Raw genomic sequence first — 25,005 nt, 5'->3', positions numbered from 1 at the left:
ATCGGCTACAAGGGGCAACAATTAGCCCATTACACACTCGGAAACAAACTTGTTTGTGCTTGATTTGAAGTGTTTTCAAAAGGTATCATCTGTATTACAAGAGAAACAACTTAAAAAGTGACAACAAACAGGTTGTTTTGTCAAATGTGCGTCAGATTAACCATCCCACCTCTGCAGGCTAAAGGTGATTTAAGGGTCACTTCCATGGCTGCTAATGCTAACCTACCTGTAATAGGTCTGCCATAGCAAGACTATTTGACTACTGGAAGAATGCTTGAGATGTATTTAGCTTTTACGTGAAGTGTTTTACAAGGATAAAGCTCATGACACTTCATTAAAGTTTTACTCTAAGAGAGAACAAAGAGACTGATGGTGTATCTGAAACAATGATATTTAATGTCATATGAGGTCTGAGATATTTTCTGCAAGACAAAATAGATGAAGACTGCATGGGTAGTGTTATAAGATTGAGTTATACAGGTTATTATTATTATTTTGTATATGACACGTTGTGGACTTATGTGTGTTATAGATTTTGGTATTCGTCTGAATTTTAGTTGTAGCATTTGTATGCAATAGTTTTGCTGTTGCCTTAAATGCATTGTATTTTGGCCACTATGAAGAAAATCAACACGGCTGTCTGTGCTTTTTGAAGAATGTACCATCGGGCCTGTTTTGCATTTTTAATGATATTCCAACCAACTTTGTATATTTATTCTGGGTTAAAATTAATGTGACAGTTTTAATAACAAGTAAAGCATCAGTTGTTAATCTACTTAATTTAACTTGATTTGGAGAGATTATGATTTTAATGGGTGTTCCACAATTGAGTCATTCTATCAACTGCAAGCTGTTTTTGATATCATTGAAACAATTCTGATAAACATTTACTTTGTCTGAATGTAAGTTTTGGAAAGCAACATTCTAACTAATTTAAAGGAATAGTTCAACATTTTGGGAAAATGTGTTTGTTTTCTTGACAAGAGTTGCAGCTCATGTCTGCACCCTAAGTATGTAACCAGGGCCTGGAGTCAACAAGCTTAGAATGAAAACTGAAACCAGATGGAAACAGCCTGAATCTGTCCACAGTTAACATCTAAAACTCACTAATTAACATCTCATATCTCATTTGTTTAATCCTTCAGTCCATCAATTCTTCATCTGTCAATGGGCTTGTTTGCTAGTTAATTAACACTAAGGAACCATTTCCCACTCCAGGAACCATCAGTTTGTTGTGGTGGAGAGGTTTGTGTGTCCCTATGAACCTTAGGGCTGTGTTGGCTGGAGCTTTGTGCTTCTGGTAGGGTCTCCCTTGGCAAAGTGGTCTCAGGTGAGTGGCCAGACAAAGAATGGTTCAAAAAACCCTATGAGAGATTGAGGAAGGGATCGATGGACCCTGCCCAGAGGAAGCCTGGGGCCCCCGTCTGGAGCCAGGCCCAAACGGAAAGCTCGTCAGCAATGCCTGGTGGCTGGGTTTGCCACGGAGCCTGGCAGGGCACAACCCGAAAATGCAATGTTGCACCTCTCTCTCCGTACCATGGGCCCACCACCTGTGGGCTGGGGTCGGATGCGCTGCCACATGGGTGGTGGTGAAGGTCAGGGGCCTCGACGGACCAGGCCCGGGCAGAAGAGGCTTGCTCTAGGGATGTAGAATGTCACCACTTTGTGGGGAAAGGAGCCGGAGCTTGTGCGGGAGGTGGAGCTCTATCAGTTAGATTTGGTGGGGCTTACCTCTACGCACAGTCTCGGTTGTGGAACCATGCTCCTGGATGGGGTGGGACTCTGTTCTACTCCAGAGTTGCCCAGGGTATGAGGCGCTGGACCTCTGTGTGGATACTCACAAGCCCCTGGCTGAGCGCTGCTGAGTTGGAGTTTACCCCAGGGGACAAGAGGGTCTGACTGTTGTTTGTGCATATGCACCAAACAAGAGTTAGGAGTATTCGGCCTTCTTGGAGACCTTGAATGAAGTCCTGTACAGGGCTCCAGTGGGGGACTCCCTAATCTAATAAAGGAATGGGCTCCCTAATCTAAACCAGAGGGGGTGTCTGTTGTTGGACTTCTGTGGTATCACAAACACCATGTTCAAGCATAGGGATGCTCATAAGTGTAAGTGGTACCAGAGCACCCTATGCCAAAGGTCAATGATCGATTTTATAATCGTTTCATCTAATCTGAGGCCATATGTTTTGGACACTCGGGTGAAGAGAGGGCCAGAGTTGTCAACTGATCACCATCTGGTGGTGAGTTGGGTCAGGGGGTGGATAGACCTGCTAAGCCCAAACGGGTAGTGCATGTATATTGGGAACATCTGGAGGAGGCCCCTGTACGACAGACTCCCAACTCACACCTTCCGCATTACATTCAATTTATTGGACCATTATGACAAAAAGAGAGCTGAGCCAGAAGGCAAAGCTCTTGATCTACCGGTCAGTTTTTGTTCCTATCCTCACCTATGGTCATAAAGGCTGGGTCATGATCGAAAGAGTGAAATCCAGGGTACAAGCGGCCAAAATGGGTTTCCTCAAAAGGGTGGCTGGTGTCTCCCTTAGAGATAGGATGAGAAGCATAGTCACCTTTGAGGAGTTTGAATTAGAGTGGCCTCTCCTTTGCGTCGAAAGGAGCTGAGGTGGTTCGGGTCCTAAGGAGGTGTTCCATGCACGTCCAGCTGGGAGGAGGCCTCAGGGAAGAGGGATCTCCAACCTGGCCTGGGAACGCCTCGGGATCCCGCAGTCAGAGCTGGTTGATGTAGCTCGGGAAGTTTGGGGTCCCCTGCTGAAGCTGCTGCCCCCGCGACCCAATACCGGATAAGCGGATGAAGATGGATGGATGGATGGATGGATGGCTACCATTAAGGAAGAATTCAGCAAATAGACGCCACCCAAAGAAATGTGAATCAGATGATTAAACGGTCATTTTACATGCAGTTGAGCAACAAAACAAACAAAATGCTACGGAAACTTTTTTTCATGTTGGTTTTTAACGATATGCATCCCCACTAGTCTATATCAAAGGTGTTTCAACACTGATCCATGCACTTACCTCACCTGACCTGCTGTCACCTTCAGAAGGATTAATCTCTCTTCCCCTAGAGGCGTCATTAGTCATCACTCTGCAGGCACAAGGAACCGAAGAGCTGAGGACACACACACACACACACAAACACACAAACAGACACACACACACATACACACATTTGTTCATGGCTGCATTGATTTCAGGGTCAAAATAGGTGATAATGTGACCTGTTGGCCTGATGGGGGTTATCTGCCAAGGAGAGAAGGATAGGACAGAAACACACACACACACACACACACACACACACTCACTCTCATTTTTGCATTTTTGCACAGATGTGCTGTATGCGTTTCACTAAGACATGCCCCAATCAACCCACTATAAAATAAACATTTCAAACTTGAATGTAATATTCGCCTGTCTTCAGAGTGTCTTCAGAATGCTAATCCGCTCTTTTTCCCGAATTAACTTCATGTTGGCTCAACAATAAGAATACTAATATCTTGCTTCCAAGCCACTGAATATAGCAACAAGAAATGGAAAAACATTGAATCAAAATATCCATGAGTCTAACCTTAACCCCTCTCTCTCTCTATCCATCTATCTCTCTCTCTCTGTCAGGTGGTCAGCAGAGGGAGATCATAATATCTAAATCTGACACAAAGGTGTTGATAACAGACTACAACCCCACTAAGGACTACACTGTCAGTGTCATCAGTGTCAGTGGCAGTGAGCAGAGCAGACCTCTTCAGGGCAGACATAAAGGTGTGTTCATGAATGTTACTTCTTTGCTTTTATTCTATTTCATTGCTGTACTGTAGTGTGTAGCTACCACATACACTGTTCTTTTCTACTGGGCTATTCTAGTCTGTACTGTACAGTGCTATGGTCTTTACTACTCTACTCTGCTCTCTATTTTACTTAGACACTAGTATGTGTGTACTATGTCAACAGTACTTGGATCTTTGTCCTTGTTTCTTCCTCTCCTCTTTTTCTTTGTCTTGTTTTTTGTTTTTGAAAACCAAAAAAACCCTCTCCTCTCCTCTCCTCTCCTCTCTCCTCTCCTCTCCTCTCCTCTCCTCTCCTCTCCTCTCCTCTCCTCTCCTCTCCTCTCCTCTCCTCTCCTCTCCTCTAGAGAGAGAGAAAAGGGACTGTCTAAAATAACAGTTTTTATTCTCTGGAATTCTGCTAACTTGTGATCCATCTGTTTCATCTGCTGCAGCTGAAAGAGGTGAGGGTGACGGAGAAGACAAGACTGAGCCCGAGAGGCTGTCTGAGTCAGTTGTACCTCCTGAGGATGCCAACGAGATCTCTGGAGGTAGGACAAACGCACAAAAACACCTTTCCAGAAGAGGAGGCCATATACAAATCTTGTGCTCACATAAACATAAATAAAATTAATTGCACTGAGTAGGACTCTGCTTAAAGAGTCCTCCAGTCAGTTACCATAGTGATGTTTGGAGAAAGGAAAAACAGCCATTCTGTTCTCTTTAACACCAGCTCCATACATCAGAAACCCAAACGTATGTGTCTGTGTCCAGTTGGATTGTACTGTGAAGTGTTTGCCCCATGTAGAGTTTTGGTGTAACCGGTTCACGGCAGTATCCATGTTTTTAAAGCAATACCCAGACAGATTTTTGCCTGGTGGTCTACTTACCCACTAAGTGAGAGTAAAGATGCCAAAACTGTTTATGCTTCAATGGTGAATCATTCATAGTGGTGCTTTGTGGAAACTCTTTAGCATATGTAATGGGGAGTGAGATGACTGTGACTCCTGATATTAGGCAAGGAGTGACCCACAATGTTATGTTTGTGTCTGTGTGGTTGCCTGTTAATCTGAGCTCTCCTCCCTAACAGGAGTGTCTGGCTTTCTATCTATCTGTTGCTGAAAAAAGATGTTTTTTCAGTTGGCAGCATTAATGTCTTCATATTTAAGTGCCTGATATAGAATAGGAATGCATTGATTTTCATCTTTAGTTTATGTATTTGCTTGCATAGAAATTGTCCTCTATCGGTTCTTTACATAACAACATAACTGTGAGTGCAGCAGGGACTCTTCTACGACAATAGAATTGATCTTGTGTAGTATGGTTTTCTGTGTGTAATAAACTGGTAATTTGCAGACTCACACATTAATGATGCTTGGGGCTGAATTTGAGATACTTTAATATATAACATTTAAAAGTAACTTTCTGTGACAGTTTTGCCATTGCATCCAAGCTTGAAATATACACAAAAACAGAATGTCATGACTTGGTGGTAGGGGGCTAATTATTTAAGCAGTGTTGCTGACTGCAGTTTCTCTTTTTGTGTGCAGGGTGATAATTTATCATAGAAAAAAATTCAGGAAGTTGCGATTATTGAATATGGTCCATCCTCAAGTTAATTTTATGCTATGTGTCATCATTTTTATGGACTGTAACCCTTTTATATTATTTGCAGAATGTAAATTCACTCTTGCTATATTTGCACTTCCAATTTGCTGATGGAGCGAGAGAGGGACACGCACACACACACACACACACACACACTCAGACACACACACACACACACACACACACAAACACACACACTCACACACACACACACACACACACACACACTCACACACACACACTCACACACACACACACACACACACACACACACACACACACTCACACACACACACACACACACACACACACACAGACCATGTTATAAGGCTTATTTATTGACACTTTACGATCATGAATAGATAATGAATAGGCTCTATGGTGGAGCTGAAAACACATCAAAGCAAATTTCATATTGACTGCAATCTCTCGTAATTAAAGTGGCCTTATCTCAATGTCAGTTGACCTGCATACTGAGTAATGGAAAAGTTTTAGATTGACTATAATGTGTATTTATCATACCTATATTCTGTTCCTACAGTGATACAAAGAGAAGATGAATTTAGATTCTTCATATCACAAAACTTTCCTTTCTGGAAAATAATCTACTGTCCCCATGCACAATGTCATGTTTACACAAGGTTTAAACAAGAGCTGAAAAACAATGAAATTCAAACAATTAATGAAGAACAAAAATAGGCGTTGTTGCTTAAACACACATCTGAATTTCAATAGATTTGTTTTTAGCTCCCATCGAGGAAATTCATATCAGGTTATAAATTCCTAAAATAAATTACAAACTGAGTGGTGACCTTTTTAGACATTTCTATTTTTTAGTTTTGGAAGGTCAAATTTCATTTTAATTTCTGCTTTCACTATTACCATGTGGTGTCACATGAAACTTAAACTGCCATTGAACCCAGACCGAAACTGTACAGGGCACGCACGCAGGCACGCACACACACTCACACAGAGGTTTAGATCTTTGATGTTCTTTTCTTCTTCCTGCTCTTCTCCTCCCCTTCCCTTCTGTCAGTAGGTAGATTAAAACTGGATTTCCTTCAGTCTGCTGTTATCACAACCTCTCACTGCAGTAGAGGTGACCTTGATTGGTGTTCTGCTTCATACCTGTTGGGGATTATGATAATATCCTGCTGTGCTTCAATAGAATTTGTGTGCGTGTGTGTGTGTGTATGTGTGTGTGTGTGTGCGTGTGCTGTAATGTATGTGTGTTTGTGCCTGTGTATGCAGCTTTGTGTACTAGTGATGATAATAATATCACCCTGTGGAGACTGCTCTTTTATGTTGCACCTTAATGTGTGACTGCTTCTCTTTCTCTTCCTCTCTATCAGGCGCTGTGTGTGTATTTATGTTCTCTGTGATAATGCTAATGTCCCACAGTGTTCCAAAGAGATGGTTTTGTATGAAGTCTCCCTCTGTGTTTGTATGTGTGTGTTTGTTTGTGCATTAGCAATGCTAACCCAGTCCGTCCCTGCCTTGTTCCAAAGTAGTAATCAGCTTGCTTTTATGTCAGGGTGGTTTGTTTACAAAACCTTTCATTAAAAGATGGCTCATAGTCTCACCTCCTCTCTGATGTGTGTTTGTGTGTTGCAGACATGAGACAAGTCAGTTGTCTTTTATATGTGTGCATCACAACTCAGTCATGAAGTATTTGCAAAGAAATGTCTTTTCAGCTTTCCAGCTGTTTTATTATAATGGCAATTAGTTTGGATATAGTTTGAATAAAAACTGATATGAACAAATGTAATAGTATGTATTTTACTGCATGAAATACAACAGCATTTTACTACGCCACTACAGATGTTACCAATAAAAAAATACCGATACCGGTAACCTTTATTTGCGGATCGGCTGATAGCAAGTACCAATCTGATACCAGTGTGTTTAAAAAACATAAATAAATAAAATTATTATTTTCCAACAGCTGCAAACTACTAACCCTGTATGAATGTGATAGTATTGATATAATTCATGTATGGCCTGTCTCAGGTAACCCTTTGTAAAACATAAACAATTACATACAGAGAATGAAAGCCACACTGTAGAACCTTGTTTTATTATCTAGTTTGACATTTTGTTAGTCATAACCCCATTTTTCTGGTTGGAGTTTAAAATATTGCCAAAATTCCTTTTGTTTTGCTAACGTCAGCTCTGACTAACGTTACACTCTCTGCTAGCAGACCAGATTGCAAATCAGTTTTTCTTTACCACTCTGTTAGACAGAAGTTGCCAGTGGCAGCATAGTAGAAACTTACTGTGTAGTCTACTGTTTCAAAGTGGCAAAGAAGAATTGATTTATGTGAAAGTGGCCGTTTTATCTGGGAGAAACTACTTGAAAGTTAATTTAGTTTTTTTGGAGGCATTTACAATACTGATATTAGTATCTCAATTTGGCAAGTCGAGGAAAGATTTGCAGGAAACTTAAGCTTGTTATCTTTGGCTGCCTATATTAAAAGGCTCCTGGCTAGTGTGTGTGAGTCTCTATGTGTGCATGGGTTTTGTAAGCATCTAAGTAAGTTGGTTTGAAGTTGCTTGGATTTGTTTTAAAGTAGAGGGGAAAGGCCTTTTACCTAAAAGACGTGTAATAAAACTTCCTCCGCTCTCAGTAAAATAACTAGCTTGGCCACCCACTTTGTTCTGAAGATACTCTACAAATTAGTTAACCGTATCTTGCAGAGCATAAGCACAGGCTGCTCTAAACTAAATACAGACCATCCATTCCAAGAGCTTTAAAGGAAACTAATTTTGTGTCTGCTCTTGGGGTGTCATTGACTTAGTCGGGCCCTTATTTTTTACCTTGCTTTGTAGTTTGTAGTCTGTCCAAGCTTCCTATATTGATGGTCATCATTTGTGGGTCTGCACCCTAAAAGTCAATATGTTGAATCACCGGTCAGCGACTCCCGAGACCAATCTCAGTTTGGAGAGAGGACTGAAGCATTTTTTGAAACCTCTGCATCAATGAGTGATCTGAGCACAAGATTCAGCTGCTCACTGCTTGAAGATGTGATGAGAATTCCAGCTGGGAGGAGGCCTCGGGGAAGACCCGGGACTAGGTGGAGAGATTATATCTCCAACCTGGTTTTTTTGGTATGTTAGGATTTTATTTGTGACAGGAAAGGTTAGACGTGAAAGGGGAGAGAAAGGTGGAATGACATGCAGCAAAGGGCCGCATGATTCAAACCCGCAACCGATGCGTCGAGGACTGAGCCTCTATATATGGGCATGTGCTCTACCAGGTGAGCTAGCCAGGCTCCCCTTGTGTACTATTTTGTTAATGAAAAACGTATGTGGCCACCCCCAGAAACATAAATACTATGAATGTTTGTTTTTTTAGCCATGCTGGCGTCATGGCTCTAGAGATGGCAATGTTGGTCGGTTGGTCTATCCATTACTGCACTTTGGTCCAAAAATACAGTTAGCTATTGCTGCTGGTTTCATCAACATTTCATCCAAAATAAAGTCAGTGAGGAATTCTGCAGCCAATACCAATAAATATCTTTGTTTTGCTTATTAAAACAAGAACAAATCCATTAGTAGTCACCAGTGCCAGACAGTAATATGTTTTCATTGGAAAGTGGCCCTAAACAATGTTTCCTCAAAAATAAAAGCCATTATTTGGTCAACTGCATGATGTTAGATCAGGTGTGAGTGTGTGTATGTATGTGTGTGTGTGTGTGTGTGTGTGTGTGTGTGTATAACTGTATTTTTTACAAATGTGGGTCAGTAGCCTCTAGTAGTAAACCAGATGGCTGTCGCCCTGCAGACCGCAAACATCTAAAAGATACTGTAAGTCTTCACTGGTTTCTGTAATAAAAGCATTGAAGAAATTCCTGTCTTCTATCCATGAATGAACAGTGAGTTGACACAAGGCCCACTTTTGAAGAGAAGCTGTATAAATGGTTTTAACCAGATATTTTTTTAAATAAACTACTTTGCAACAAGTTTTAACAATTGCACTCTTTATTTATTAAATTAAAGTTACCTTAAGGTACCATTGCATGAAAATGTCACTTTATCAGGTTTTTAAACATCACCATGCGTTCCCCCAGCCTGCTTTGTGTCCCCCAGTGGCTAGAAATGGTCATTGATGTTAACCGAGCCCTGGGTATCCTGCTCTGCCTTTGAAAAAATGAATGCTCAGATTGGCTAAACTGGAATCTTGCCCCTTATGAGGTCATACATTTTGGCTCACCCATGAGAAAGAGACATCATGACTTTCAATCGAGCAGTGGCAGTGCCCCACCCCTATAGACTCAGAAATGGCACATACTAAGGAAAAGCTCTCAGTGGGACTGCCTCTAGTCGCTGTAATTCTGCACCAAGGCTGAATTTTGGGAAAGAGACTTCAGATACAGTATTAGGGGGGCACTAAGGTCTTTATAAAAGCATCCAAACATGCCTTGGGACCTTGAAGTAGTTACATTTTGGTATTGATACCAATCCACTCATAAAAATAGTCAGCTTGCTTTGTGCATTTGCTTTGTAACTTTGTACATACAGAAATCACATTGGCCAGCAACAGGCCAACAACATACACAAACAAGTGGAAATCATTAAGCAATAAAGGGCAAAATCCTCTCCTTTTCTCCATGCTACGGTGCCTTTTTTAATGCATATTGCCTAATATGATGTGAGCTGAGTATTGCCTTCTTCACTCTATGACTGAAGGTTCAAACCAGCACTCACAGATGCAGACACACAGATTGAACCCAAGGGACAGACATAGTTAAAGTTGAACTGAAGGCCATTGACATTCACCACTCTGATAGTGAAGGAGATGGAAAGAGTGCTCTATTATCCATCACATCTGCAGAAGGTAACAAACCCACCTGGAGAACGAGGTTTCCATTTTATAGCCAATCATAATTCCTAACATTATTATTTATTTCAGCTTTGGCACGCTATAGATAGGTGTGTGTATGTATGTTCATTCTTCCATATTTATCACGTTGTAATTCCCATAATTTAACATTCATGTAGTCTATGTCTCTCTTTGTGCATGTGTGTGTGTGTGTGGCCATATCTGTATATGTGCTAGTGTCTTGCTTTATTTATTGCCCTATTAGTTTTGAAAATTACTAGTCATAGACTTCCTAGTTTGTGATGCATTTTACACAGTATTCGACAGTGTATTTCATTCCTTGCCTCCCCATTCAGTCGGTGTAATGCTCAGTGGCTACACAGGATGTCAAAGGTTTATGCCCAGAGAGATGTGTCACAATGCTGACAAATAGCCAGAGAGACTGAAGGAATCCCAAAACCGTTACCACAAATAAATGGAGACAACTACAGTGAATAACAGCAGCCCATTCACATGCTGGCTACATACTTGAAAAATTATGCTTTTAGTTCCTTTGAATGCCTCTTAACAGTTACATCACTTTTTTTCCATTTGAGAGCAAAATGAGCCAGATATGTGTGTCATGGCTAAAAAGCATAAAAGGCTCCAAGAAATGTAAAATTAATGTCATAGATGTGATTCACAACTAATGTGAAAATGCACAGTTTCAATACAAGCTGAGTAAGAGGAATGTTAAAGAGAAAGTAATAAAATATACCAAAATGAAAAGTGAGGCAACAAAAGGTGAACTCTAATGTCCCCCAGAGATGCACATTTTGTCTCCATTTGTCTCATTTCACTTAATGCTTCACAACCCAACTGGTGTTTTACATTTAGTTTTGGACATTTACCAGCTGCTGAATTATACCTGTTGAGAGGAACTAAAGAGAAGAAAGAAATATAATCCTTACATACGTTGGATGTGCATTCATAGACTTGGGAGTCGATTAGCCAAATCTCTTTGGGACGTGTGTGTGTGTGTGTGTGTGTGTGTGTGTGTGCCAAATTGAAAACAATGTGGTTTTAAGGAGGCAAAAAGCGCTGTCAACGCAACAGCACATTTTCACATAAAGTTTATCTTTCACTTTACATACTTAGACTACAATGGGATAAGGTCATTGTAGAATGAACTGCAGTTAAAGAAGAATAAGTACAATACCTATCTTGACATTTGATATGCGTAATCCGGCAAAATTATGCATATCAAATAAACATGAGTAATCGAGCGCTGACGAGAGTGGGAGCCTTTTTCAGTAGCTCCGTCTGTTCCGTCTGTTATGTGTATTTTTTTGTCCTTAATAACTTTTTTCCTTGGCAAACCTTTTTAACTTTTCACGCTTTGCGTAGATACCTGTCTATACTATGGATATGGCTATTAGTTGTCCGCAACACAGCAGTAAGGACCTAATTTACTCGGGAAGAACTGATTGAACTGAGGACAATGGAACACGCCGGACAAGCCAGCACATTTCCCCCAATCCCGGAGAAACTAAGGCAAGAATACCAAGAATGCAGAGCAGGAGCTAAAGTCAAGGCTTGGCTCATGGAGAGGCGTCAAGCCGTCCATTCCTTTGTGTGTGATGGAGAATGTAAACTCACTGGCTAGCAAGACTGGCTGCCCTTGTGACGAACGTGAAGGTATACTGGGAGTGCAGCCTACTACGCTTTATGGATACGTGGCTCACAAGCGTCATCTCGTACGCTAACGTGAAGCTACCCGGCTTTTCAACTTTAAGGGTGGACAGAGACTCTAAACAAAGTGGCAAAAACAAATGTGTGTGTGTGTGTGTGTGTGTGTGGGGGGGGGGGGGGGGGGGGGGGGGGGGGGGGGGGGGGGGGGGGGGGGGGGGTTGCACTCTTTGTCAAAACCAAATGGTGCAACCCAGGGCATGACGGTGAAGGAAACTATCTATGTCCAGACATCGAGCTTTTAGCGGTTAGTCTCTATACATATTACATGCCTAGAGAGCTATCACGCGCCATAGTTGTTTGTGTTTACATCCCTCCACGAGCTCTGGCTGAATCGCACGTGACGGCATCTACTCTACTGTCACGAGGAATCAGGCTCAGCACACTGAAGCCTTCATTGCGATGACAGGGAACTTCCATCATGGTTCACTGGACTTAACCCTGCCTGCCTTTTGTCAGTTTGTAAATTGCCCTACAAGAAAGAACAGAACAATCTACCTCATGTATGCAAATGTCTGAGATGCATACACTGCCACTCCACTGCCACCACTGGGGAGATTCGATCACAACCTGGTCTTCCTACAACTACAGTACATTCCACTTGTCTGCAGACAACCTACCACGACACGCTCCTTCAGGAAATGGTCCCCTGAGGCAGAGGAGGCCTTGAGACTGCTTGGAGAAAAAGAGTAGCATAGTGGAGGAGGATGTTGTGAGGGCAAAGCAGCTCAACCAGTTCTACAACAGGTTTGAGTGCAGTGCTCCTGCTGCAATCCCCCCCACCACACCTCCCACCTACTCCGTTCTGTTCACAGCATGACCCCCACACCCTCTTGCTCACCTCTATAATCAACTATACCCCTTCCCCATGCTGCTACCACAGATTGTGTGGTTTCATGCCTACAACCACCAGCCACCGTTTAATGATGAACCCCTCCCCACCATACTCAACCAAGGGACCCCCCTTCCTCGCATCATCACAGCGTATCAGGTCAGAAGAGAGCTAAGCAGACTCCGCCCTGGGAAAGCAGCCGGCCCAGACAGAGTGTGTCCCAGACTGCTCAAAGCCTGTGCGAGGAACTGGGGGAGCCTCCGCAGCATGTCTTCAACCTGAGCATCCGACTGTGGAAGACATCGTTTCTCATCCCAGTTCCTAAGAAACCACATCCCAGTGAGCTAAATGACTTTAGGCCTGTTGCTAAAACTTCACACATGATGAAGACGATGGAGTTTACATAACCAGGAGAAGGTGGACAAGGAGGATGCCATCATATACCTACTGCACAGAGCGCAATCTCATATGGACCAGGTAAAAAGTGCTGTTAGGTGCATGTTATTTGATTTTTCTAGCGCATGCAACACCATTCTTGCCTGTCAGACTGGGAGACTGGGATGCCCACCTGGTATCCTGGAGAACATACTATCTGACAGAGACCACAGTTTGTTCGGCTGAAGGACTGTTTCTCTGAGACTGTGTTCTGCAGCACCAGAGCGCCTCAGGGGACTGTGGTTTCACCGTTCCTGCTCACCCTCTACTCTTCTGACTTCAGATACAACTCTGACTCATGCAGAAGTTTTTGGATAACCCTACAAAACATACAGTATACATATATGTATATATACACATATAGTGAGAAAGAGAGCAAGAAAGCTCAGAAAGCCTTTTTTGAATACAAACAACAACAAAAAACAATGAAACAATTATACACTGAACCATTTGAGAGAAAAGAGCAAAGATACCAATATGTCCAGGTAAGATGTCTGAGGTTACATGTACAGCTATAAATAAAATATGAAAATAGTACCTTTACTATAGTAAAACTGTGTCCTTACTGTTTTTCAGAAAATAATGGAGGTGAAAGCAATGGAAACACCACATTCATTTGTATTTAGAGATGATGCAGACACAAGTAATTCCCTAAATTACTAGAGACAAAATACTATATTGAAGCAAACTGCTGATTTGCATTCCTTTTCTTTGCCTTACGCGAAAAGTTATATATTACTTTTCTTTAAAGAAACTATTGAGTAGTGTGAAGTCAATCAAATTGAAGAGATGGAAGGGTTGTAATTTCTGTATTGGTGTTTGATGCTAGTGTTTTTACTCTCAGTGTGTTCTGAGTGACAGTGTGTGTTATCTCTGTGAGGATTGGTCACAGTGTTACGCTGCACTGAGCCTGTTTTGAGACGTGTATTAAGAGTTGTGTTGCTTGGAATGTGTTTTGCAGGTGATGTTAACTGTTGAGCTCAAGTGACCGTTGGTAGTGCAGACTGTAGTTAGAGTTTTGCAGATGTAACTTCAGTTGGGCCCACTGTTGTTTTGCAGTGGGAAAAACTGTAGTATTTAAACATGATATACTGCACTGTTCCATCCCTGCACTGTTCACTTTTGGCCTAATTGCCATTGAGTGATTTTTATTCTTATGTATGTGTGTATCTATCTATCTATCCATCAATCTATCTATACATCTATGCATTTGAGGTGACACATTTAGAACCAAAGTATACCTTAAATGCCCTTACAAAATTTACTCATTTAGCCCCTCTTCTTTCACTACCCTTTCACGCCCTTTCACACGCTTTCTGTCGCTCCACTTTGTTTTACGGCCTGACCTTTCCTCTGTTGTCCAAAGCTATCTTCCCTTTTTTGTCTGTCCTATTCTCCTTTTGGCTCGCTCTTACCCCTCTTTTTAATCTCTTCAGTTTTACTTTGTGGTTGACAATGAACTGTTGTTTGAGGCACATTCATTGCTTAGAGTATCATGGTTAAAAAAACAGATATTGTATCAATAGTGGAATATGGGCAAATCATAACATTACCATGATTTTTCAGTGGCTTGTAATAACTAGTTTAGCTCCTTACACAGTTTTCTGACCCTACCACAAAAGTGCTTAAGATGAGTCAACCTCCTTTTAAGTTGATGATTATATACGTCTGTCAAATAAATAGTTGCTTCTTGACTAAGACTAACCACGAAATAGAAACAGGGTGGGCTGGCAGGCAAACCGTCCCTCCCACAGAATTAATAAGTAAGCCAGTATTGTATTGAATAGGGACAAAATTTAAACCTTGTTTGAGAGCCACACCCATCTCTCTCAAGTTCTTACAATGTGTGCATGGAGCTAAAAAATAACCAGACATGATAAGAGGGACTTGAGTTTCAACACAGTTCGATTTGTATGTGTGTGTGTGTGTGTGTTTGTGTAAACGTGTATGTGTATGTGTGTGTGTGTGTGTGTATGTGTGTATGTGTATGTGTATGTGTATGTTTATGTATGTGTGTGTGTGTGTGTGTGTATGTGTGTATGTTTGTGTGTGTGTACGTGTGTGTGTGTGTGTGTGTGTGTGTGTGTGTGTGTGTGTGTGTGTGTGTGTGTGTGTGTGTGTGTTTGTGTGCCAGAGAAAGAGATTAGAGGGAGACAAATAGAAAGAAAAGAGCAAGGCAAACACAGACCGGTAAAGATGGTGCCACAGATTCTGAGGTAGGTAGGGAGAGAGACCGTTTGTAGACCATGTTTTGCTTTCAGCATACATATAGAGTTTGTTCTGTCAGAAAACTGTGTATTCAGAGAAGTGGAACAGAACAAGACAGTGGATTAAAGATCAGGAGAAGCAGGGAAATGTCTCCCGTAGAATGTCACAAATCGCCTAAAAACAGCTGTCGGATTACACCTAAAACCCCACTGGATCACACTACTTACGTAAACACACACACACACACACACACACAGACACACACACACACACAGGCCCACAGGTCTCACAGATGAATATGATTTTTTGTGCCTGGCTGAGTTTGGCTGAGTTGCTCTGAGGGCCACTGAGCAAACGACAGGTGTATCAATCTGCTGCATGTCTCTTGTTTAAATAACAAGCCGATAACACGAAGAGAATCTGGTGTATTGGGAGACACCAAACTGCTGTAGGCATGCTAAAACAGCTCTCTGGGTTCACGCTCAGGTTGTTGTGACATTGAGAAGGTCGCTAGTTCTATTTTTTGTAGTCTTGCTTTGCCAGACCCTCCTCCAAAGCACGCAGATGGACAGTCTGGCTACTCCACACAGCATTCCGGGATGAGAGGGAAACATGCTCTGGTTTAATGGCATTTCTTTAGACCAATTGGAATCGTCATGGGGAGTGCTAAACTCCACACAGAGCCGCTGAAAAATAGTTGTGTGAGAGAAAACTCAAATTGGACAGATATGTCTAGCTAGCTGTCTCAATTTACCCTACAGAGATCGGAGGAACAGTCAACAACAGTCCTCATGAATCGACAGAATTTAAAATTCCAACACAAAGAAAACAGGAAGGAATCATAAAATACATGCATCAGGCAGAATTTCCTGCAGCACTGGAGCAATGAAGGACATAGACTATATTTGTTGGAACCACCGCAGCTACTACATTTTTGTTTCTTAGAAAAACGTTTGTTTTTCCACAAAATATACAATAGTCACATCTATATATATAATAGAATTGTTGTCTCTTATTTTCAACGGTGGTTAAACAGGTAAACACTAAGTTATGATATGGAAAACTGGCCAGCAAGGTCAGTGTTTCCTTTCATCGTGTCTGTCTCTTTGAATGCCATCCCCATGTTCATCTCAGTTTGAGGGAGCACTAAGCAAGGCACACCAACACACGAGCAGATGAGGTGGAAGGGACAGACTATATTGATTTAACGTGTATATTTTACAACATAAAGGAAATTACTGATATTGAAACAATAGGTTCTATAACATAAACAGCAGGCAGGAGAAATAGATCTTATTAATATCCATCCTGAAATGATATATTGTTGAAACATTTTACAGGGGTTCGCAACAAGAGCAGCAGTGTAGGGTGTAATTTTCCCATTTCATAATTTCAAGTGTGTTTTATTGCTGAGTGGATTATTACATCAAAATGAAACATGTCAACAACTCTTTGGGAATAAATGTCCAATTCTTCTTCTAATAAATTAGCCTTATCTTGAAGGGGGAGTGCTCCTCTAAAAGCAGGTTCATGGGGGAATTAAACCTTTGCTAAAACAAGAAGGGAAATATTCTCACTGATGTGGGGAGTGTTGCTGCTACTATCCATTTATCTCCATGCCGTCACTGTTCTTGATGTCAATTCCAGACACTGAAACACAATCACAGTGGTGGGGGAAATAAAACTTAACTAGAGGGAGAGATTGAAATGACAGCACACTCTGTCTGATCCCTGGCTAAATAGAGGTCAGCAATAAATCAAGGCTGGCTAGTAAGAACTACTGTTAATGAGACCAGAGTAGAGGGAGGAGGAAGAGGAGGGAATCGTTTTTTTGCACAAGATAAGAGTGTTTGTTTGTAGATGTGCTGTCTGAGTCTCTGTATTTATTTAGTTGTATATAGTGCATACATCACTTTCCCAACTTTAGCCATATGTTTGAGTGTGTGTTACTGCCAGGGAGTAGGAGATTACAAAGCAATCTGCTTTGCTTTAATCAATCTGGCCTGTTTTGCAATAACATGTAGCCTTTATGTGCATGTGTTTAAACCTCTGTGTGCTTTGTCTTTGTGTTTGTGTACTACTACAGTACAAGTTTCACTACTAGTGGCTGCGACTTCTACTATTTCTCTATAGCAATGCTCTCTTGTAGCTCCCGGTTCCATCTTTGTTACTGCATGTCTGTCTTTGCACTGCTACATAGAAGTTGCCGCCAGCCAACAGTGGCTTCCATTGTTGCACTCACATTTTTAACACCCATTTCCCCACACCCACACAAGTTAATTCAATAGTCTAGGAGCCACATACTTTTCCCCGCAGCACTGCAGACTGCACTGTGGGCCGAGTTGTAAAATGTGGTCGCTCACTCTCTCATGGACACCAGGTGGACGTATGAAGGTCTGTCTAATCATGTGCCCGCATGCCAGTTATTGTGGGTGCTTGTCCAATTGTGTACTCGCATGTAAATAGGTTTGGTGATGGCAGCGCCTTTTTCTAATTGCGTTCTTCTATGCAAATAAGGTTCAGATGTAGTTCAGCCCACCTTATGGTTCACAAACAGTGAATATAGAGCCATGTCTACACAAATATGCAAATTCAGCTTGATGTCATAAAATATGTGAGTAACACTGGTAGGCTACAGGGCTGGATTGTTTTGTGCATTTCCGTTTAATCCAAATTACATAATTTCATCATCTACATTAGAGCCTTTTTTACACATGATATTTTATCATGTCACAAAAGGAAAGCTCAGATTTAAAATAATATAAAAAACAACGGCTCAATTTAATTTGGCAGCTTCAGTTTCAGGGCCCAGGTGGTATTGTGCATGCTGGCTCACTGTCACATTGTCATGACTTACTGGGACAGTTGAACAGAGTGGAGCCATCGTTAATGTAATCAGTAAAACCTGCTGTGAAAAAAGCCTTTAACATCAGCCAAGGTTGTGGATGGGCGTGTTTACCTGCTTGTAAGTGTAAATGTATTATTCTGCAAACTAAACCACATACTTCTGGTTATACCTAAACATATGTACAAAGACAATTGTACATATGTTTACAAACAACCTGAACATTGGTTTTATTTTTGCATTTGCAAAAAAGCTCTTGAAAATGATGTAATTTCTTTGCTACGGTTAGCAGCAATGCTTGTCCTGTTTAGCTATCATAACCAAAGTAAATATTACATTAGGTATCGAGCCATAGAGTATCACAATTTTTGGACACAGAAACATTTGCTGATAAGAAGGACACTGTCTTGTTCATGTTAACACTGTCTTCTTGCTTGATTTTTGAAAAATGTTGGAATTAAGCCGAAATAAGCTGGCTTTCAAACATAAACACTGTTTGGATTAATTTCCATGGTTAAACCCGCTGTAAATAGTAATTAAGTAAAGGGCTAATACTTGGTTCCTGTCATGTATACCAAGAAGTCCTTTTGGTTTCAGCTCCAATAGCTGGCTGAGATGTAAACCGCTCTCCAGTAGAGAAAGGGAAACTAGCCAAGCTCTTTTGCAGTAGTAGTATTTCTGCCATCCATGATGTTAGAAACATAAAAAGGTTCTTAAATGAAATACAGATACAGAGGTTTGGCAAATTATTCAGCTACAGATATGTCATCCCATGACTAATACCTTATGTGCAAATAAGTTTAAGGGTTGGCAAGTGTCCTTTTAACTCTTACCTTTATCCTAGCACCAAATCTGACCTTAACTGTAACGTCTCCACTAATAAAAGGCCTGTAAATTTGTCATCACATGATACGATATTCCAATTTTTTTTTTCTATCCTCTATGAACATTTGCATCCCCTTATGAATAGAAATACAAGAACACACACACATTATAATAGTGAGTGACATGTCTTGTGCTCTGCCATGACAGTTTGTTTTAGTTAGTGGAGTTTAAGAAAAAGGTTTGTGCCAAACAAAGCCTGTCTCTTATTAGTTAGCCGCAGAGATGGACAGGGTGACATGAGAGAGAGACAGAGAAGAACAGCAGTAACCATAGACTTGGACAAAGGAAAGACTTGTAATCCCAGAATCTTTCAATACATCTGCTGTATTTTATCAAACCCAAATACAGCATGTTGCTCGCTCCCTGGTTTTCTTTCTTCCTTCTTTATTTCCTCCTGTTCACCATTTTTTCTCCTTGAATAGCACACAATGTTAGCTACTGTTCCCCAGTAACTGCACTTTGACCTGCGGCAGAGACGGGAAGAGAAAAAGGGGGGAAAGAGGTAGAGAAAAAGAAAGGCAGATAGTGAGTACTAGGAACTTTGTCCTTTGGAATTCAATGGCAGCTACAGGACTAAGATACTGGAAGCATTCTCGCTGACATCGTTTGGAGGGAAATACCAATGTGTGTGTATCCTTCTGTCTCTCTTAACTATATTCTTTGTGTGACTGTGTTTGTTCTACACACATCTGCAACATGATTGCTGAAGTTATTCTGATGTGATATTGAATTATTTTCTCAAACACTGAGGCTATTTCATTTTTGAAATTGTCAGTTCATTACCACATCTATTCAGATAGACTCTACAGATGGGTAGAATTGTTTTGTTACAGGATATAAAGTAAAACCAAGGTAAAAATAATAATAATAAAATAAAAAAAATACATGTAATATTTGATTAATACAAACCTACATTACATCTTTTGTAGCTTGAAATGAATGAGCACACAGATAACAAAGTCTTGCAAATAAATACATTATTTTGCTCATAATGTGCTTTTTGGCTTTCCCCCTTTCCTTTATTGTGTTACATATCTTTTTGTGCATGTTATAGGTTTAAAAAGTGAAAAAACCCAAAGTCCACCCCCAAAGGGATTTACCATCTTCCAGAGAAAAAACTGTTCACAAACTGCTCCAAACAGCTCTCTGGTAGTCCAGTCTTTACTTACGTGACAAACGTGCATCACTTTGTAACACGCGTTATATGCTCGCCTAGCTGCTAGGGTGGCACACCCTCATACTCTGCTTCTGACTGCGTAGAAGTCCTTACCTAGCTACTGCACTAATTTGTGACTTCCAACAAAGATGAAACAGTGGCTAAAACAGAGAGCTCAACACACAGGGGGAAAAGAGGAGCTGCAGCGATGTGCAGTACAACAAAAACATGGTGTTTTGAAAATTAAGCCACATAAACCTACACTGGTACAACCTCTAAATACAGTTATGAACCTCAAAATGAGCATAATATGAACTCTTGTGTTCTTATATTACAAGTGTGTAAGGTTCTTCAGCGACTTCCATTTATCTGTCCAGTCGGTTGTTTGGCAGAAAACTGAGCATTACGAATGCACACACTGATATGAAACACGCAACATGGACAGAATGAAAAAAAACTGTAAAATCATGACTTGAGGTTTCATGTTTACTCAGACTGATTATCTACCTTTGGCAATTATGGAAGTTTTTTTCTCAATTTACATAAGAATGAATGGCAGCAATTTCTTTTCTTCGAGGAAAAACGGCCCTCGATATCCACCAAACTGAACGTTTACAGACGTCAGGAGGGATAATGTGAAGGCGAGGGACAACCTTGATTATTGGTTCATGTGTAAAACACCAGTGTTATGAAGGACATTCTCAACACTCTCCCAACAAAAGACTATGGAATGACCAGCGAGCTGTAATTAGCTGTAATCACGACCCTCTAATCCTTTGTTTACTATCTCCTGACTGGATGGCTTTTCACATTGCACAGAACCCACTCTCCCTCTCTGACTCTTTCTTTCTTAAACATTCGGTTCATCGTCTCTCTTTTTACCCAGAGTGTCAACAGTAGTTACTATAGATACTAACACCCCCTGAATGTCGCTTGCTTTTTATCATAGAATAGCTCCTGAGCTTTGCGTTTTGTATATCACTTTTAAGGGAACCTTCCTGGTGCTAAGTCATGGTTCTTTCTTTTGATTCTTTAACCTTAAAGTTTATTTAAAGGCCATGCTTGTTTGTGTTGTAAGAAGGGAAGCTTGACAAAGAATCATCTTTACACTCTTCGGCTTCTCATCATTTTTGCCATTTTGCTGAATCTCTCAAACTAAGAAATGTCTCTTCTCTTTTTAGCGGGATAGTTGAATAATTAAAATTACTTTCTTTTCCAGGTCAGGCCACACTAGTGGCCATCATATACAGTTGGTTGTTTGAAAGAGTGCTCTTCCTCCTTAAAAATGTAGGACATTTGGGCAAAATAAACACCTGTGACCAACTGAACCCTTAAGGATACATTCATCATTTTTTTTTGGAGCATTAGCCGAAGAGTATTTTATAATAGCACGTCAGTCTTTTATGCTATGTATTTGCAAATCATGGATAGTCATCAGCTATCTCCTGTCCATGTTGTCTTCTTTTCTCCATCTGCAGCAGATGGATGGTTCAAACAGTCAGACAGTCACAGACATCAGACAGAAGGCTCTGTCTGGAAAATCACTTCTTAAAACAAATTCCTACATGGCTTATTGTTACACTATGTGTCTTCATGAATTTCAATCTTGAGATAGTGTTGGCCTGACATGATAGCCACAGGCAGTACATTAAATGTTCAATATATCATTCCTGGGAAAAACAAACAAAAATGATTGCTTGCCAAAATACTGTAAGTCTCAGCTCTTTCTATGTTCCATCTAATGTGTTGTTATTCACTTCAGAGTCTTTCATGCTAGTGTGGATTTCTGACATATAGCCATTAGACTGGGGAGGATAATTATCCGTTTGCCACCATCAGAGTATTTACTTTTCTTATTTGGATTATTTTAAAGGTGATAGTTGACTGTGTACAGAGAGGGGAACACAGGAAAACAAAATTCAAACAAAGGTTTTGGGACTCACCCAGGACATTGCAATTACATAATGTAAACCTGCATCACAAAATTAACATATGTTGCCAAAGCATAGTGAGAAATGTAACCTTTCACTCTGCGGTCCTAATCGAGTTATTAAAAGAAGCTAGTCACTTTTGTGTGCAGTTTGGATTGACGTTGGTGAAATTATTAATTTGCAGCAGTTGAATAATCTACATGGACTCATATAATATCTTTCCACTCTGTCATCTTTATCTTAATATCTTAAAAATACTTTTGTGAGCAGAAATGCAAAGTAATAATTCTCATTTCCTACAGTCGGCATTATATTTTTTTCTTTTTTTCTTCTTTTTTTTCTTCTTTTTTTGTCTTGACTCATATCTCATCATTACTTTCAGGTGGAGATTTTGCTTTAAAGCTGTCTTTCAACTGTAAAGTGAGTTAGTTTACCACAACTTGTTTAGAGATTAATCTCAGGAAGACGAGGCACCACAGAGTTCAAAGGAGGCTTTCAAGAATCCTGTAGATTTACGGGTTATATGTGTGTTTGTATTACCGTATGCAAATTAAATTGTCTATGTCTTTTTTACATGATTTCTAATTTTCTGAGTTTTTTTTTTTGGCTGTTTGGTGTGTGTATTTTGTTCAGTAAAGAAAACCTGAAACCTGTAGTCTTGTGTGTATTGTAAGTTTTGGTTGAGAAGCCTGCACATCAAATAAAAAACATGTTCTCAACCGAGTTATCTTTTCAATGAACCATTTATAAGTCCTTTATCCTGTCTGTCCCTGACTGTAGTCAAGTTAAAATTAATGTCAGTCTGCCTTTTCTCCTACTTGTAGTTGATCAGTTTGTGTGCCACACTGAGGCCATTGCAGACATTGTGATCCTAGTGGACGGCTCCTGGAGTATTGGTCGGCTCAACTTCCGACTGGTCCGCATGTTCTTGGAAAATCTGGTCAATGCCTTTGATGTTGGCATCGATAAAACAAGGATAGGTGGGTCCCTGCTACTCTCAAAAGATGGGCACACCATGAGACCAATATGGTCTTCTGATGTTGGTGTCCATGATTTTCTGTTTTTTGCTTCATATCCCCTTTTTGTTTCAATACATTTTTTTAAAGGTTTGCATATCAGCGTTATTGTGTGTTTGTCTGTGTGTGTGTGTGTGTGTGTTTGTGTGGGTGTGTGATTTTAGGTCTGGCTCAATACAGTGGTGATCCCAGGATAGAATGGCATCTAAATGCTTTCTCCACGAAAGATGCCGTCATTGATGCCGTTAAGAACCTGCCATACAAAGGAGGAAACACTCTCACAGGTGCTAGATTTTACTGATACTATCAGTTTATTTTGATTTGCTTTACTTTCCCTTTCTTCTATTCTTTTTGCTGTTAAATGGCCTTTTCCCTTTTTTTCTGACTTTCTCCTTCCATCCACCCTGGTCCCTCTTCCTCATTCATCCCTCTTCTCTTTCTCTCTGTGTCTCTTTTCAGGCCTCGCGTTGACCTATGTCCTGGAGAACTGCTTCAAGCCTGAGTCTGGCTCTCGGGTGGGTATACCCAAGATTGGGATCCTCATCACAGATGGGAAGTCCCAGGACGATGTCATACCTCCTGCAGAGAGCCTGCGAAATGCTGGGGTTGAGCTGTTTGCTATTGGTGAGGGAGGACACCAACACACACACCTGAAAAGACAATAGGTCTAAGGAAGAGTCGGATCGGTGCAGCAATGAGTTAAAAATCAATTCCTGTCACTTTAAATCCTGTCAATAATGTTTCTTTGAACTGATGAACCTGCTGTACTATAGTGTGTATATATGCATATACACTATATGTATATATGTGTTTATCAACTAGATGTTAAAGGATACTTTCTGTATGTTGTCAACCTGGACCCTGTTTTCCTGTGCATTTGTGTGTAAGTGACTAATGTGAACAAAAAAAATCTTTAAAATCTAACTGGGCAATAGTGTCCGTCGATGTACCTCCACTAAAAGTGCTTGTTTTTGCCACTGGCTCAGATGTTATTATAAGTGTCTGACTACATTAGGGAATGTATGGAAAAATAGGGTCCAGGTTGAAAAATACCAAAATTCTCCTTTAAGGCTGACAGTCACACTTCTAATACTGGTGTGGTCACTATTGTAATGCTACAAATCCCATATCTGACCTTCTTTTGCCAGGTGTTAAGAATGCCGATGAGAATGAGCTGTTCTCCATCGCCTCAGAGCCGGACAACACTCACGTCTACAACGTGGCCGACTTCAACATCATGAGCTCCATTGTACAGGGTCTGACCAAGACTGTGTGTGAACAAGTGGAGCTGCAAGACAAGGACATCAAACAGCGTAAGGGCTGGGTTATACTAGAAAAGAAGTGTTTCGAATGACGTGTTGTCCATCCAAGTTGCCACACTGAGAGACGGAGTAAAAAGCCAGCTGTCATAGAGATTGGGGGGACGTAGTAGCATTTAAATATGGAGAAAAATGTCACACATTTTCTCTTCTGGAAGGTTTTTATACGGTAGTGTTGCACTTGGTCGTTCATTTGAGAAGTGGCAGAAATAGTTGTCAGTCACAGTAGTGTAAACCCTGGGTCCTTTCTCACCTTCACACCAAGATGCATTTTTGTACAGATCGTAATTACAGTAAGCCCATTTAACGGAGCAATAGCTTTAAGTATTAAAGGTCCCATGGCATGGTGCCCTTTGGATGCTATTACAGTGGGTACGGAAAGTATTCAGACCCCTTTAAATTTTTCACTCTTTGTTTCATTGCAGCCTTTTTCCAAAA

General features: G+C 40.8%; 1 protein-coding gene across 2 annotated transcripts in view; it reads left to right on the top strand.

The window, feature by feature from the left end:
• col14a1a (collagen, type XIV, alpha 1a) overlaps window positions 1–25,005 on the top strand; it is a 128,394-nt gene that overhangs the window by 13,220 nt on the left and 90,169 nt on the right. For both annotated transcript variants that reach the window (XM_034873365.1, XM_034873366.1), the window contains exons 4-9: window positions 3,637–3,780; window positions 4,238–4,333; window positions 23,057–23,212; window positions 23,413–23,532; window positions 23,708–23,872; window positions 24,397–24,561. In XM_034873365.1, coding sequence (XP_034729256.1) covers window positions 3,637–3,780; window positions 4,238–4,333; window positions 23,057–23,212; window positions 23,413–23,532; window positions 23,708–23,872; window positions 24,397–24,561 — 846 coding nt within the window. The remainder of the gene's footprint in view (window positions 1–3,636; window positions 3,781–4,237; window positions 4,334–23,056; window positions 23,213–23,412; window positions 23,533–23,707; window positions 23,873–24,396; window positions 24,562–25,005) is intronic.

The sequence above is a fragment of the Etheostoma cragini genome, chromosome 6 (assembly GCF_013103735.1).
Source record: "Etheostoma cragini isolate CJK2018 chromosome 6, CSU_Ecrag_1.0, whole genome shotgun sequence".
Classification (NCBI taxonomy): Eukaryota; Metazoa; Chordata; class Actinopteri; order Perciformes; family Percidae; genus Etheostoma; species Etheostoma cragini.
The sequence above is the reverse complement of the archived record's forward strand: the minus strand, read 5'-3'. Positions and strand labels throughout refer to the sequence as shown.